Source organism: Kogia breviceps, chromosome 9 (genome assembly GCF_026419965.1).
Source record: "Kogia breviceps isolate mKogBre1 chromosome 9, mKogBre1 haplotype 1, whole genome shotgun sequence".
Lineage (NCBI taxonomy): Eukaryota > Metazoa > Chordata > Mammalia > Artiodactyla > Physeteridae > Kogia > Kogia breviceps.
The window spans coordinates 42,570,339-42,588,301 of NC_081318.1; the positions used below are offsets into that span (position 1 = coordinate 42,570,339).

The 17,963-nt window shown below is 33.1% G+C and overlaps 1 protein-coding gene across 2 annotated transcripts in view; it reads left to right on the top strand.

Annotated features, from left to right (window-relative positions):
- DPY19L2 (dpy-19 like 2) overlaps positions 1-17,963 on the top strand; it is a 94,382-nt gene that overhangs the window by 13,003 nt on the left and 63,416 nt on the right. For both annotated transcript variants that reach the window (XM_059073757.2, XM_067042354.1), the window contains 5 exons: positions 4,259-4,379; positions 7,248-7,341; positions 11,432-11,489; positions 13,199-13,290; positions 15,566-15,665. In XM_059073757.2, the coding sequence (XP_058929740.1) occupies positions 4,259-4,379; positions 7,248-7,341; positions 11,432-11,489; positions 13,199-13,290; positions 15,566-15,665 (465 nt within the window). The remainder of the gene's footprint in view (positions 1-4,258; positions 4,380-7,247; positions 7,342-11,431; positions 11,490-13,198; positions 13,291-15,565; positions 15,666-17,963) is intronic.

The following is a 17,963-nucleotide window of genomic DNA, read 5'->3' on the forward strand; positions in this document are numbered from 1 at the left end:
CCTATAGATGTCCAATAGTTTTCACACCACTTGTTGAAAGGGCTATCTTTTCTTCATTGCATTGCTTTTGAACCTATGTGACAATAAATTAGGCATATTTCTAAGGGTTTATTTCTGGGTTCCCCACTCTCTTCCATTGATATATGGTCTATCCCTCTGCCAGTACCATATAGTCTTGACTAATGTACCTATACAGTAAGTCTTGGATTAGGTAAACTGATTTCTCTCACTTCATTCTTTTTCAAAATTGGTTTAGCTAGTTCATGTGCCTTTTAATGTGTATTTAACAATAAAGTTTTCTATATCTAATTCTATTGATACTTTGACAAGAATTATATTAAACATGTAAATAAATTTGAGGAGAATTGACCTCGTTGCTATTGAGTCTTCTAATTCATGAACATGGTATGTCGCTTGTTTATTTAGGTATTCTTTGGTTTCTTTCAAAAGCATTGTGTAGTTTTCAGCATACAAGTCTTGTATGTGTTTTGATAAATATACACCTAAGTATTTCATGTTTTTTTAAGTGATGATAAAGAGGATTGTATTTTTAATATTGATGCCCACATGTTCATTGCTACATGGAAATACAGTTGATTTTTTTGGTATGTTTATCCTTTACCCTGTAATCTTGCTGAATTCACTTATTAGTTCTAGGACTATTTGTTTTTATACATATGTTGGGATTTTCTACATAGTGAGTCATTTAATATGCAAATAGAGTATTATTTTTTTCTTTTAATCTGTATGTCTATTATTTCTCTTATTTACCTATTGCACTGGCTAGAACTTTCAGTACTATGTTTATTAAGACTGGTGAATGTGGACATCCAGGCCTCATTCTTTTTTTTTTTTTTTTTTTTTTTTTTGTGGTATGCGGGCCTCTCACTGCTGTGGCCTCTCCCGTTGCAGAGCACAGGCTCCGGACGCGCAGGCCCAGCGGCCATGGCTCACGGGCTTAGTCGCTCCGCGGCATGTGGGATCTTCCCGGACCAGGGCACGAACCCGTGACCCCTGCTTCGGCAGGCGGATTCTCAACCACTGCGCCACCAGGGAAGCCCCAGGCCTCATTCTTGATCTTAGGGAGAAAGCATTCAGTCTCTAACCATTAAGTATAAAGTTAGCTGTAAGTTTTTTTGCAAATGACCTTTATAAGATTGAGGTAGTTCCTCTCTTATTCCTAGTTTTTTCTCTAAGTTCTTTTTTTTTTTTTTTTTCCTGTATGTGGACCTCTCACTGTTGTGGCCTCTCCCGTTGCGGAGCACAGGCTGCTCCGGACGCGCAGGCTCAGTGGCCGTGGCTCACAGGCCCAGCCGCTCCGTGGCATGTGGAATCTTCCTGGAACAGGGCACGAACCCGTGTCCCCTGCATCGGCAGGCGGACTCTCAACCACTGCGCCACCAGGGAAGCCCCTTTCTCTAAGTTCTTATCAGAATGGGTATTGAATTTTTTCTAATGCTTTTTCTGCACCAATTGATATGATCATGGAATTTATCTTCTTTGTTCCATTAATATGATTGAGTACATTCATTTTTTCATACTGAAATAGTCTTCCATCCCTGGAATAAACCCCATCTGATCATGGCATATAATTATTTTTATATATTGCTGAAATCTATTTGCTAATATTTTGTTAGGGCTTGTTACATCTGTCTTTATACGGGATATTAGTATGTGGTTTAATTTTTTTGGTACTTTCTTCGTTGGTTTTGGTATCAAGTATCTTAAACTCCAAACCTGAGAAAATAAGGCAAAGGGAAAGTCCAGGGAACCTGTTACCATGTCATTCCTTGGGCCCTGACATTCCTATCTGGTTTGCCTTCTTTTCTCTACCTTTCAGGGTCTTCTTGTGTTTGATTTATATTATTCATAGGAGTTCTAGTTGTACTTGTAGAAATAGGAAATTTACATTATTTAAATATTGACTTTTTTTTCATTTTCATTTAGTTTAAGTGATCTTCTAATTTCCCATGTGATTTCTCCTTTGATCCATTGGATACTTAAATATTGTTATTTAATTTCAAAGTACTTACGGGTTTCCCAAATTTCTTTCTTTTTTAAAAAAATTTCAATAAGTACTTTTCAATGTAATTTGTAGTAGTAACAATTGTATAGTATAGACCTACCTAAGATCTAAAATGAAAGAAGCAGTTTTCTGCAGCAGCTTTCTCTGTCCCGGCTTACTTTTCAAAGGCAGTCTGACCATATTTCCTCTAATGATTATCTGTCTAATTCTAGTGTAAATGGAAAAATCAAAAAGAAAAAAACAACCTATTTGTTGAATCTTCAACTTTAGTTAACGTTGACTTACTCTGTGTATATAAGATAAGGACTTAGCTTATTAGACTAGGCCCAGTTTTTCCAGTGTTTGATAAGTATTATTTTTAGTTTTTGGTTATTTTTGGAACTTTATGTCATTACATCTCTGTTTCTTGTTCCACTAGTTCCAACAGTATGGTCTCTAAAACATTAGCTAATTTTTTTCTTTTTACTTATTAAAAATATTTATTGCATAATTTGCACAGTTTTCAGCTTCTTTGATGCTATGAAAAAATAATCATGGTAATGTAGTTCATTTGTTATTAAAGCTTGAAAGCATGTAAATGACAGGCAACAAGGACTCGTCCAGTCTTATTTTCATATTGCATAGACACAATATGCAGATTTACATTTGCTTGCGACCTTATATAGTACTTAAGTGTTGAAGTAAATGTCCATACTTTGTGTTCACAAGATTAATTTTTCATCTAAAGATGAATTTCTCATCTGAAAGTGTAAGTTTGAAACAATGTATTTTGAAAAGACAAAGGCATTTAATGCTTACTATATGCCAGTACTTATATATATAAGCTCTAATCTCCTGTCATTCTTGTAAGATGGTTATTATTGATATTAACCTAATTTTACAGAGGAGGTGGCTGAGGTTCAGAGGTTGAAGGATTACTTCACACCATAGAAACCATACCTTGCAGAGTCAGAATTTTTTGTTCTATTTTGACTTCAAAGTCATGCTTTTCTACTATATTAAACAACATCTCAGAAAGGAGTATAATTCTAGAATTTGCACATACATTTAATGTGGAAATTTTTTGTACATGTATGAAAAATACACAAGAATAGAAGTTATAAATTTAAGCAGAATGTCGTCTTATAAAATGAAGTGATAAAATAGTAAATAATATTATATATGAAACAATGTTTATGACATTGTTTAGTGATGTATGTTACATTAACATCTTATAATACATAATATTACATAATGAATAACTCTAGCTACATGTTTCTTATGCCTAGGGAGAGACTGGAAGGATGATCACCAAAATAGTAAAAGTAGTTAGTTCTAGGTTATTTTTATTTTCCCTTTGAACTCCTCTTTACTTTTTTTTAACTTTTCCCCAATGATTTTGCATTATTTTTCCCAAATCTATAAAATTATTTATTAAAAAATCTCCCAGGCAATGAGCATTTTGTCTGTAATTTTTTTGCTGCTATTTTCCCTTGTCTTTAAACTTTTTAAAGTAGATTTCAGGTTGAGAAGTACTCGTTAATTAAATCTGCTCAGTCAGAGTTTTAATGGGCACAGGAGCTGTTATTCCATGTGCAGTTCGTTTTATGGACTATGAGTTGGTTTTTAGACTATGAAGAAAATAAGTTCAAGGACCTAAGGGAAATGTTATGAAATACTTCATTAAATCTTTGTATTTTGCTCTTAATTATCATAATTATATGCTTCATGCTTGATTTTTACAGCTACTGTTAATTATGTTAGAGTTGATTACAAGAGTATATTACAGAGATGTTGATCACAGCATAAATTTTGTAGATGTGCATTACTCAGTAATACATAACTTTAGTTGATAGTGTGTGTGTATAAAATTTTAAATGACAGTTTCCCACATGAAACGATTTAAATAAATTCATCGAAGTTTATAATGTTAGGGCTTCCCTGGTGGCGTAGTGTTTCAGAATTCGCCTGCGGATGCAGGGGACATGGGTTCATGCCCCGGTCCGGGAAGATCCCACATGCCGTGGAGTGGCTGGGCCCGTGAGCCATGGCCGCTGAGCCTGCGCGTCCGGAGCCTGTGCTCCGCAAAGGTAGAGGCCATAGCAGTGAGAGGCCCGCGTACCACCAAAAAAATAAAATAAAATAAAGTTTATAATGTTAAAGGCAACCATCATAAAATGGTATTTTGGTAAAATTCTGATTAAGAAGATATTGAATTTTTCTTTATTATCTTTTTGATTTTATCTTTTGTAGGTGATTATAGCCTTCTGGTATCGCACATTTGTGGGAATAATGAATTTATTTGGGCTGGAAACAAAGACCTGCTGGAATGTGACCAGAGTAGAACCTCTAAATGAAGTTCAAAGCTGTGAAGGCATGTTTCTTCCTAAAATGCTGTTGTATTGTCATTAATGTTTACCTAAACATAATGTTATGACTGCTTTAAGAATTATTATAAACTACTGTGATTTTTTTCTTTAAAAACAGTCTAGAAGTGATTCACCTAAAAGTGTATTTACCCTTTAATTTTCTGAGAAGGCAATGTACTTGCTAATAAGAGTATTAATTTGGAATTTAATTTGAGTATTAATATACTCCAGTGTGTAAGGCCATACTGATTATAAGTCATTCCTCCATTTCAGAAGGTACAAAAAAAGCTTTGAGGTGGCTTGAATATATGAATTTGGGGGATGTAGATTAAATAGTCACAGTTCTACCTGTAATAGTTAACATAAATAGTTAATGTAAAAATTTAGTTATGCATAAATATTTAAAAATCAGATATATAATAGATTACCTTAGAAATTCTGCTGTTTTTGTGCTCTCACAGTCCATGAATAGTTCTAATCAAACTCTTCATATACATCTTCTACATCAGTATCTTTGTCAAAGACCTGCTTTTCGAATCATCCAACAGTTTTCTAGGATCTGTAATTGTCACTTCCATTTAAGATGTTTGCAATTTAGCACTGTTACAATCTTAACATGATGCTGTTTCTTGAAACTCTTATTTGAAATCACATGTATCTACTTGCATAACACATAGTTATTTTTTCTTTATTTCTTCATATTCTCTAGAACATTGTGTTTTATAAATATATTTTTATTGACTTATGTACAGTAACATTCAGTTCTCAGAATATATCCTAAATTTGTATTTCCATGTTTCCCTTACATTTTTACTGATTCCCTCAGATGTTCTTTATAACCATGGTCTAAAACAGCATTGGTAGAAGATATTTGAGGGGAATTAGACTTTTATTTTTTTTTGTACAAACTAAAGGAATTGAGAGACTGCCTCAACCAGCTTAGAAGGTATAAACTTTTCTGAGGGATGGGAAAAAATCACCTTATATATGTACATATATGGTATTTATTAAGTTGCCACTAAGTGATAGGTTAGTGTTGGCACTTGGGACCCCAAGATAAACTGGGTAAACATGGGGCCTTACCCTCATAGAGTTTGCAACATAAGAGGGGGATGTTAGCGGTTACAACTGTGGTGGATGTTACAAATAGGAAAATAAGATTGCTGAGCTTAGAAGTGTTTCAAGAATAGGACCAAGCATTTTCCAAAGTCCTGAGGCAAGGGAGAACTGAAAGAAAGCTAGACTTCCTAGAACAGAGAGAGAAGAAAACATGGTGTGAAGTGATGCTTAGAATGTAAGCAAGGGTCCGACAATGAAGGACCATTTACTAGTTAAGGATTTTATGTGTATTCATTGAAGAATTTTGACAGATTTTTATTTTCAAAACACAATTTCAGCAGTTACATGGAAAAGACACTAGTAAAGGACAAAAGTGAATTCAGTGAGGCCAGGTAGGAAACTGTTTTGTTCTCAGCAAGTGATTGCAGGAAAGGTAACTGGAAAATGAATGGATTTGAGATATAGCTGGAAGGGGAAATGATAAGATTTGGTAATTGTTTGATGGGGAAGGGGAAGGAGAATGAATTTATGTAACACTGTTAGGTTTCTGGCTTAATTGAGTCCCTCCATTCAAAGTGGTAAGAAACATTTTTTAAAAGTAGCAGGTTTGGGCTTCCCTGGTGGCTCAGTGGTTGAGGGTCTGCCTGCCGATGCAGGGGATACGCGTTCATGCCCTGGTCCAGGAGGGTCCCACATGCCGCGGAGCAGTTGGGGCCCGTGAGCCATGGCCGCTGAGCCTGCGCGTCTGGAGCCTGTGCTCCGCAAAGGGAGAGGCCACAACAGTGAGAGGCCCCGCGTACCGCAAAAAAAAAAAAAAAGTAGCAGGTTTGAATTGCTATTAATTCGAGGTACCTGAGAGACCCCAAAGTGTAGATGTCAAGTGGCTACCTTCATATACATATCTACAGGAATAAGAAGAAAATTCTCATCTGAAGGTAGACTTGTAGTCATCTGTATATAGATGATAATTGGAACCATGGAAGTGGAAGAATTTCCTTAAGGAGAATATGCAGACTAAGAAAAGAAGAAGGTATATGACAGAGCCTAAGGTTGTCCAACATTGAAGGGGTGTGTGTAAAAGGATGAGAAGTTACTAGGACAGACTGAAAAGGAATGATCAGAGAAGAAGAAGAAATCACAAAGGCCAGCCTTTAGATCCTGGCTCCACCAGTTACAGCTAAATAACTTTTGGCAAGTTACTTAAGTTTTCTGTGTTTTCTCAACCATTAAAAAACATATTTTCATACCAAGTAATTTCAAAAATGTGTTCTGAGTATTATGTAAGATGATGATTGCAAAGTACCTAGTAGATTATGTGTGTGTGTTAATATGTATATTTGTATTGTCTTATACACAGGATATATTAAGTATTAAGGTCCTGGCTATACATGATAATGGATCAATTTATCCCATACAGACTAAAGCTGCTCCTTGAAGTCAGGGGCCGTATTTTACTCATCCTAGAGTCTAGCAAAAGATAAAATTAATGCAATGGATTTTCGCTTGTAATTTATCAATGGCTCTACAGACAGTTCTAGATATGGAACAATATAGCAGCATCACCTAAATAAAATGAAGCACCAACTAATCATTACACTATAACAACACTTCAATAGGGAAAATTATAAATGTAACTAATAATGCCTCATGGATGGGGAAAGTACTAAGGTAACTATTAAATAGAGCAGTAGTCTGAGCAGCAAAGCTTTCAGCAAATTCACTAGCTCTTGATTACAAAGCACTGAGATAATTATGCCCAATTGCTGTATAGTAATTTATTCATTAAATACTGAATAATCTGTGTCTTTTTAAAGGATTGGGAGACCCTGCTTGCTTTTATGTTGGTGTGATTTTTATTTTAAATGGAATAATGATGGGATTGTTCTTCATATATGGTGCATACTTGAGGTAAGACTACTGTATTAAAAGATCTTTCAGTGGGATAATAAGAACTTTCTGACGTTTGTTGATTAAATTAAAAGGATAAATAACAAGATTAATTTACTAATAGTAGGAAACCTTTAGATTTTATTTTTTCAGAAGCTGAGCCAAATATGCAGCCAAGAACTAGACCTGTCACTAAAATAATATCTTAAAGGCCCCTCTTTTATCCTTATGGGGATATTTTTTAAGCTAATTAAGATTCCTTAACAAAGATTTTATTGAAAATACCTCATACCTCTAGATCATATGTAAAATTATTATAACATTAGAGGGGATCTTTGGTTGGCATTAGTAGCAAAATATTAATATTTCTAATTTTCATCTCTGTACATGTGAAATTAAGAAAGCAGTAAAAGAAAATGTATATCACTTTTAGCAGACACTTACATTTGACAGCCTATCTTTCTTGATAACAGCATCACAATTTTGTTTGGGATAGCAGGGTGCCCAATTTCAGGTGATAGGTTGAAGTTAACTATGACAATCATGTATTCTGCTTCCCACTCTCCAATGCATGTTGGCAGAGCCATATGAGCTAGCTTTTCTGGTGAAAAAGAAGGTGAAATCAGATTTGGTTACACCAGGAAAGCATTTGCCTTTCTAACAAAAGGTTAGATTCAGCTGCCCCTTTTCTGTTATCTTCCTGCTTTTACTTGGATGTGATACCTGGAGCTATTGCAGTCATTTTGTGATCATGAGGGAAGGGCCATAAACATAGCACATATGTCTGCCTTAACATCCTTCTGCTGCTGAACCAATGCCAACAGACCCTTATCTTTTATTTTCTTGTTGAATAATATAATAAGCATCCCTATTATTTAAGACACTTCTGTCAGATTTTGTTTTTGACAACAGAATACATTTTTAACTGAATCATCAGATTTCTTTACAATGTTATTCTTGAACTGCACAACATCAAAAGTGAAAAATCTAGATTTACTCTTTCAGCAATTACTGAGTTTTCATAAGGTTTATGTTTCTATAGAGATTAATATATATATACCCCTTGTTTTTGGAAGTTTCCAGCATAAAAATCCTAGCACAGAATCAGTGAAAAATTGTGATCTTGATAAAATTTGTTGACCTTGATAAGCTGATTTTAAAATTATTCAGAAATGCACAGGGCCTAAAATAGTTGAGACAATTCTGAAGAAAATGTGAGAACTTACTTCATTAATTATTTCTGTATTATAAAGCTAATGTAAATAAGACAATGTGATATTGGCATAGAGATAGACAAATAGATCACTGGAATAAAGTAGAACCCAGAAGCAGAAATGTACATTGATATATACTTGGTATATGACAAAGTGGATATTACAGATCAGTGGGTAAGGATAGGCTTCTCAATAAATGGTGCTGAAATAATGGGGAGATCATATGGAACAAAGCGGAGTCAGAACTTATGAAAAAAAAAATCCTAGTTGGATTAAAAACTCAAATGTGATAGACAAAATTATAAAATGTTTAAAATGTTATATAGAAGATTATCATCCATAATTTGGGGGTAAGAAAGGATTTCTTAAACAAGGTACAAAAGTCCAGCCATGAAGAAAAAAACTGATAAATTTGATGAAAAGAATTTAAGTTCCTCAAGATATAATAGAATGAAAAGATAAGCCACAAGCTGGGAAAAGATACTGCAAAGCATGTACGCAATGTGGTATCCAGACTTACATTCGTTAATTTGACAAATATTTATTGAATGCCTACTGTGACTGGGAGCAGTATTCTAGGTGCTAAGAAAACAAAACAAACAATCCCTGTCCTCATGGAATTTATATTCTAGGGGATACACAAAGACTAAGAAGATAGACCACCCAACTGAAAATGGGACAAAATATTTATAAATAGACATTTCCCAGAAGAATTCCAGATTGCCAATAAACATATGTAAAATTGACCACCATCATTAATTATGGGGAAAATACTAATTTTAACCACAATGAGATACCATTTCACACCTACTAGATTGACAAAGGCAACTTTTAACCCTGGTGGGTGGATATATAAATTAGTACAGCTATTTTGGAAAAACGGTGTGCATTATCTAGTAATTTGAAGATATAGATACCTTATAACTCAGCAATTCCAATTTAAAGTAAATATGCCTAAGAAACTCTTTTACGTACACTAGAAAATATATACAAGAACATAGCAGCATTGTTTGTAGTAGCACCAAACTAGAAACAACTTAAAATGTCCTTCAGCAGAGAAGTGTACACATTGTAGGTTTATTAATACAGTGAAATACTGTACAACAATGATAATGAACTATAGCTACAAACATCAACGTGGAAAAATCTTACAAATATAATGTTGAATGAATCAAGGCATGCACAAAATTAAAAAATACTGCATACTTATATTTGTATAAAGTTTAAGCACAGATTAAATGATAGTATGATATGTATGTAGAAGCAGTTAGATTGGTAATCACAAAACTCAGGGTAGTGGCTGTCTTAAGGGGTGGCAAGTGAGGTCTCAGGGTGTGAGCAGTTTTCTGTTTCAATGATATATGGTAGTTACAGGAATATCCACTTTATAAGTGTTCTATAAGCTATCTAGAAATTTTTATATACTTTTCTATATGCGTGCCAGATAGGAAAAATACATAAGCTCATCAGTATTTTGAGGGAAAGGATTACTTTTAGATTATGTTAACAGGCTTTAAAATGTTCTAGTTTAAAAAATAGTTTGTATTTATTATGCTTTTTTCAAACATGGAAAATGTTACACAAGACTAAGACATTTTAAACGTTAGTATTTTTCATTGGGAGAGCTACCCAAAAGGTGATAGTCTTCTCTAAATTGGTTGCACAGTTCTAGAATATCAAATACATTATTAGGCTCCAGTAGTTAAGAAGGATATGTAGATATAACATATGTTGGCTATAAAAGTGTCACCAAAACTGTGAGGAGATTAGAAATTATGGCATATGAGAATATGAGAAACAAAAGAAATAGGGATTTGGAGAAATTTTTCTATTTCTTACCTTGGCCACCCTCCCACACTGGCACTAACTTGGAAGGTAGATATTCCATTTCTATTCTTTTGGTGGTTAATGATAAAATGTTAACATGCATATCTAACTTGATCAAGTCTAAAATTAATTGATATCTTTCCTCTTCTTTTTTATCAGTGCAAGGAATTTCAGAACACTTTACTTCAAAACAGCCCCTAGCATCTTGTAATTATTACCATAATTTAGTACTTCTAGCACCCCTCCACAGCAGTCATCACTGTTATTTTCTGTTGTCAAATCTTCCTTAGATTTATCCACATGTTCCTAGTTTCTATATGCAGCCTTTGTTCTTGCTTCTCACACCTTCCTCCTTTCAGTTTCTTCTTTTCTGATGTGCATCCTTTGAATTTCCCTTAATGAAAATCTGTTAAAGGTAAATTACTTCCCATTGGCTTTCCTCTGCTTGTTTTGTTAAACTCATTCCTTCCTTTTTTCAATCATTCAACCAGTATTTATTGTCTTCCGAGTCTGTAGCTGTGTATATAATGATGAACAATACTTTAAAGAAAAGGCAAATTTAAGAAGTCGTTTTTAATCTTTGATTATAATCAGCCATCCTTGATCTCAGTTTTGTATTCTACATTGTTGTTTCTTGGGACTCAGCAAAAGAATATTTGCGGTAGTTTAGATGTTTCAGTTACCGCTAAATGAAACTGTTAGACTCTTCATCTCTCAGTCACTGAAATCCAATTTGGAATGACAAAAATTTGCCTCCACTCAGAATATTCAAAGAATGCAGTATAGACTCTGAAGTACTGGCCTGTTTGTTAAAAATTATTTTATGTTCACATATAATATTTTACATAGAAAATATTTTAAATATAAATTAATAACATTCAGATTACTTTGTATGTACACTTTGTATGCTTGTACATTCAAGAGTAAAACATCAAATACATGGGTACTTTTGAAATTTTTACTGTTATTTTATATGGTTTAGTACTATGACATTTTAAAATCTAAGATAATTTTGTGAAAAACTCACTATATTTTACATGAATTTTGATTGTATACACTTTTTTTTACAGTGGGACTCAACTTGGAGGTCTAATTACAGTATTATGCTACTTTTTCAACCATGGAGAGGTTTGTTTTCTAGAAAATAATTTGTAGAAATAGAAGGGGTGGTATAGGAACAAGGAAACTTATTCATCAAAACAGTATTTAATTGTATATTACTTAGGACTTGACTGTATTTTAAAGAACCTTGTGTTGTAAGTTGATGTTTCAATCACGTTGATCCACATTTTTACATAATAATTAGAATTTATGATGTGAGCTATCTTGCCTGGTTTTAGCGTGTATATATGTTACATATATTTTATAGAAAAAGGAAGTACTATATTTGTTGAGTTCAGGCACTTTATGTACATTATCTCACTCCCACCAAACTTTTTAGGGAGGTAGCTATTATCCTCACAGTAGAAGATATGAAATTGAAATTTGGAGAGGTTAAGTTACGTACTCAAGATTACACATTCACGGCATGATGAAGCTGAGTTTCCTCTTCTACATCTTTCTGGCTCTAAAACCTCACTTCTTTCTATTACATCATGCTGCCTTTTCAATTACACAAAATGCTGAATTCAAAATACAAATTAACTTACTAACTCAGCCCAATAAGACATGGTCCACCTCAAAAGAGTTCATGGAAACTTACTTGGAATATGATAGATTCATTCAACAAAATATCAAGTACAAAACGTGTGCTGGAGTCCGTGTTAGATGCTGAGGATATGGCCAAGAAAAGTGGAAGAATCTGACTGCTAGTTTTTGGAAGCAAAATATGTAATATGTTATGGCACAGATTATATAGGGTAGAAGTCTCTATCCATTACTATTGGGAACGGTAGATACTTGGTTAATTTTAAAAAGTCAGACAAGGGAATCATAAAAATTATACATAAGTATCTTAAATATATTAACTTAAAGCAAACAAATACATTGTCAGTCACCAGTGTATTAGTATAAACACAAGACCTTTTCTTTGAGAATGCCAGATGACTGACACCATGAGTTGACCTTCTTATACATACCGTTAACTCACCTTCCGAGGTTTACGATTTTGGTTTCCTGGAAGAAGAGCAATAAATTTTAAGCCTCTTGCAAGGTTGTAAGAGTTTAGATTCTTTCTACAATTTCAGAATTCTTGATATAAAACTTTATAATATTCCCACCCATATGTTTTAGAAATAGTTTTAAAGTTTATATGAAAATTTAATTAATACTTTCATTGTATACATCATATCAGTGAATCCCAAATACTTCTAGTTGTTTTTAGAAATTTATAGTTAATTCTTTCAAAGGTATATTTCACAAATTCAGAGACAGTCTTAATTACTTGTAATGGGTGTCTATACACATTAAACTTGTCATGTGTAAACATTTGGTGTTTGTGAATGCCCTAGGTGATATTTGTTAAGATATTTTTCTGAGCATGTATAAATCCCAAAGCCCTGGGATGCCCAGGGTCATCACTGAAGAGCTGGAATGTGGATCTGGTTTGTCTTTCCCAGAATTCTCACTGCTCCTAACCCTATCATCTTGTTTGTCCTTCGAGTGTCCTTATGTTTGGCCTGGTCTTTCACTTGTTTCTGGACTTGCTAGTTAATGGCTCTCTACCTAATGGCTATGTGCTGTAAGAGAACTCCAAAAACTGAGGAGCTATACCAGGTATCCAGAAATAAATGAGCCTAGTATTAAAATCACTAAAACCAGGCCACCCATGATTTTTTAAATTAATTATGTTTATTGCAATGGAACATAGAGTGAGGTAAGCATTTTATTGATTTCAGGCTACTCGGGTGATGTGGACACCACCTCTCCGGGAAAGTTTTTCATATCCGTTTCTTGTACTTCAGATGTACATCTTAACTGTGATTCTCAGGTAATTTTTATTTATAAAATGAAACTAGCTAAATTGTAAGTTTCTCAAAATTACTTTAGCCTATCGTTAGTAATTATAACTTACTAAATTTAGACTCTATTTTTAAAAATTACTTCAAACATAAATTATGTGTCCAGTTTAAAAAAAAAACTAAAATTGCTATGTAAAAAATCGCTTTCCACTTAAGAGTCTAGGCTACCACTTAAGAGTCTAGGCTACAGGTTTTACATAACTATGTTATGTTTTAATAAACCAATATGTATGTGTTCATATATATTTGGTAAAGATGCAAAGGTTTTTGAGAAAGTATTACTTTTTTCCCTCAATGCTTATGTACTCTGACTCATTGTTGTCCATCCTGTGGTTTTGATGAAGCATGAAAAAAAAGTATTCTATGCACAAGTGAATTTGGGAAATGCTAGGTTGGATAGATAAGGAGTATCTATATTCATATGTTTATGAATATTTCTGAACTATAGATGTTTCTAGAAGCTCAACCAAAGTTTCATCTCAACTGTTTTTCCTGGACACATTTTTTGGTTGGTATTAATTTTATAAGCATTTCAGAAATTTTAAAAGTCTGAGGAACAACAACAAAAACATAAATATTAGAATACTATAAATAACTTTACCATAGAGATAGGTTCATAGAATGTTCATGAGATCTCTTATTGAGATAGTGATCACTGTCCCCTCCAAATTCCCAGAGAAACTCGTAGTTCACTTACTAGTACCCATCAGATTTTGCCTATATTAAGATCATTTGTGTGCATATCTTCTTTCTTTCTTAAAACTGTAAATTTGTTAATAAAGCATACGTACACAAATGTCTGAACATACACTTAATGTATTAAAATGCCACTGGAAACAGAGACCATGCCACATTTATCTCTTTAACCATGGAGCCCTTAGCACACTGCCATGTAGACATTTAAGGCCCTTATATGTTAGCTTAAAGAAGGTAATTAAAGGCATACTGGCATGACTACCAACCTCTAGAAAGGTACAGACTACCTTGTGGTTTGTTAACCTACATGAAAGTTTATTTTTGGATTGAATATGGATTTGGGAATCTGATCCTTATCCGGATTTCTATATCTTTGCTCTAAACCTTATCTTCTCTCAAAGATTATGGTAGAGGAAGCTGCCTATTTATCCCCACTTATTCCCAGTTAAATTTCTAGAAAGATGGTTTATTTTCCATTTTTATTTTTTGAAGTGATATTAGTCTGATCAATCAGATTTCATGGAATTAAATATGTTAATTAGAATATTTAGAATTGTATCCTTGAGTGCATGTGTTATACTCCATACCTTAGCCAAAAGTAATTTTTATTTTATAAATATAACTGAGTACTTTGTGAATATATTTTGTGATAATATTATTGAACAATAAGATCATTAAAAATTTTGCTTTTGAAAATTTATATACCATAGTACAAGAATTTATGGAAATCCAATACAACCTGTATAAAAAGAAGAGTTACAGTTTTATAATTTACACAAAATGTGTGCATTTCTTTTTTTCATATTTTTAAAGGTACTAAAATCTATGTGGTAAAAGGTATTGGTTTCTGATAAATCTCATGATTGCAGAATGGATGGTTTAAACTTCAATATGCATTAGTTTAACTGTATTCCAGAATTATTTCTTTAAAGTCATTGTTTAAAATCTCTTTCTTTAAGTTTTTCTCATAGTCGTTAGCTTATTATTTCACCAAGACTTATACTTTTCTTCATTGCTTTTTGAAACATAAAAGTGGTGGTATATGAAAGTTATTGCTGCTCATGTAGTATAAATATCTCGAGGTATGCAAGGTCAGTTCAGATTCTATTTTCTGACATTCTTGCTGGAGTATTAAATTTCTAATGTCATGCATAGTTAAAGAAAAATAAATTTTTAGTTGAATATAGTTGATTTACAATATTTTATTAGTTTCAGGTATACAGAATAGTGATTCATTATTTTTACAGATTATATACTCCACTAAAAGTTTATAAAATAATGACTCAGATTCCCTGTGCTATATGTTTAAGATACCTACTGATAAGCTAGATACTTTATTTAAAGTTCTAATTTTGTTTATTATAAGCATTTTTATAACCCAAATATTTTAAGTTCTTCTTAATGAGCTTTTAAAACTTAACTATATTTTGTTGTCTGACATCAAAGGTAAGGGGATCAATAGATTTTAGCATTTTGCAACTAGTCATTCAGTTTAATGATAGGCTACTTTTATAGTAAAACTTACTGGTGTCAATTCTCTCCATTAAGGACTTCGAACAATAGTAAAAAGCATTTTATTGCACTCGGCCTTTCCAATGTTGCTTTTATGCTTCCCTGGCAATTTGCTCAATTTATACTTTTTACACAGGTAAGATGATTTTAAACTAATTTAAGTTGAATGCAAGATGTGCTTAGTTGTTTCCATAGGAAAAATTTTTTTTATTGAAGTATAGTTGATTTACAATATTGTGCTAATTTCTGCTGTACAGCAAAGTGACTCAGTTATACACATATATACATTCTTTTTTATATTCTTTTTCATTACAGAGAAATTTAAAATGTGATTATATTTGTGCCCTAATAGATTTTCAAAATATAGAATAATTATAAAGTTTATATACATGTGTCATTTTTAAAAATCATATAAATCTACCTTCTGTTAATGTGTTGGTTAGTTAGGCAGATGTTGCACCTGCAAAAGACTTTTTCCTCTTATTTTAATCCATAATTTTTCCTGTTGGTATTTGAGATGATCTCTGTAAACCTGCCTGTAGATTTTCCTTTTGTCTGAGGAATCATTTTAGGTGCCAAGCTGCACAGCATGGTAGGGGCCACTTCGATTCTTCATGGTAGGGGATTTCTGCTTCGAATCCAGCTAAATGTTGGCTGTTCTGTCTGAAGAGCAGAATCTTACTGGACACCATTTCTCAGAGCTTTAATCATGGTATTATTCAGTGAATTGAGGCCATATCCTGTTTCTTCAAACAACTAAGTAACTAATGGCAAGAAACTGAGCTGGGGAAGCAGAGAGTAAAAGGTCAATTTTGATGAAATTTCCTACTGTGATTTTTCCTTAGAACTCCTTTCCACCTAACTAACAAACACTGATAATATGTAATGATGTTCTTTATTGGCAGTGAGAAATTCTGCCAAGAATCCTTGTGCTGCCAATTGTCTACAAAGAATGAAGTTATAACCACAACTTAATTGATGCTGCATGTTTAAAGCATATTAAGAGTATTCCCTCTGCCTTACTTCCTTATATTTGGTCTATAACTAACACAGAATTTCTGTGGTTTTCATTATTTGCGTATGCCAACATAGTAGAATAGATTTCTAATGTGCATCATTTCCTAGCAAGGAAATGTATTAATTTAGCTCCTTGGGTAATTTTGATATTGCTTTAATGATTTTCTATCCACTCAAAAGGTATACTAGACTTTTAGTTGTTGTTGTTGTTGTTTTGAGATGTAATTAACATTTTGTAAGCTTAAGATATACAATGTATTGATTTAATACATTATTATATTGCAATATGATTATCCCCTGATTAACACCATAGTGTTATTTAACACCTTTATCAAGTCACATAATTATTATTTCATTCTTGTGGTGAGAATGTTTAAGATCTAGTTTCCTAGCAACTTTGAATTATATGATACAGTATTGACTATAATAACTATGCTATGCATTAGATCTCCAGAACTTATTCATCTTCTAGTTGCAAGTTTGTATACTTTGTCCAACATCTCTCTAATTCCCCCACCCCCAAACCCCTGTTAATCACCATTCTACTCTCTGTTTTTACAACTTTGGCTTTTTTAGATTGAACATACAAGTGATATAATAAAGTATTTGTCTTTGTCTGACTTATCTCACTTAGCATAATGCCTTCAAGGTCCATCTGTGTTGTCACAAGTGGCAGGATTTATATATATATATATATATATATATATATATATATATATATAGAGAGAGAGAGAGAGAGAGAGAGAGGGAGAGAGAGGGAGCGCACATCTTCTTTATCCATTCATCTGTTGACACTTAGGTTGTTTCCATACCTTGGCTATTGTGCATAATGCTGCAGTAAACATAGATGTGTAGATATCTCTTCAATATTCTGTTTTCATTTCCTTTGGAATAGGTACCCAGAAGTGGGATTGCTGGATCATATGGTAGTGATATTTTAAATTTTTTGAGAAACCTCCATAGTGTTCATAGTGGCTCCGCCAATTTATTTACATTCCCACTAACAGTGCACAAGGGTTTCCTTTCCTCCACATCCTCACCAACATTTGTTTTCTTTTGTCTTCTTGATGATGACCTCTCTAATAGGTATGGAGGGATAGCTTACTGTGGATTTGATTTTATTTCCCTGATGATTAGTGATGTTGGGTGTCTTTTCATGTACCTGTTGGCCATTTGGATATATTATTTTGAAAAATATTTATTGTTCCTCTACCCATTTTTTAATCAGTTTTTTTTGTTATTGAGTTGTATGAGTTCTTTATACATTTTGGATATTAATATTTCACCTAATATATGATCTGCAAATATTTTCTCCCATTGCATAGGTTGCCTTTTCATTTTATTGATTGTTTCCTATGCTGTGTGGAAGCTTTTTATCAATAGTTTGATGTAGTCTCACTTGTTGATTTTTGCTTTT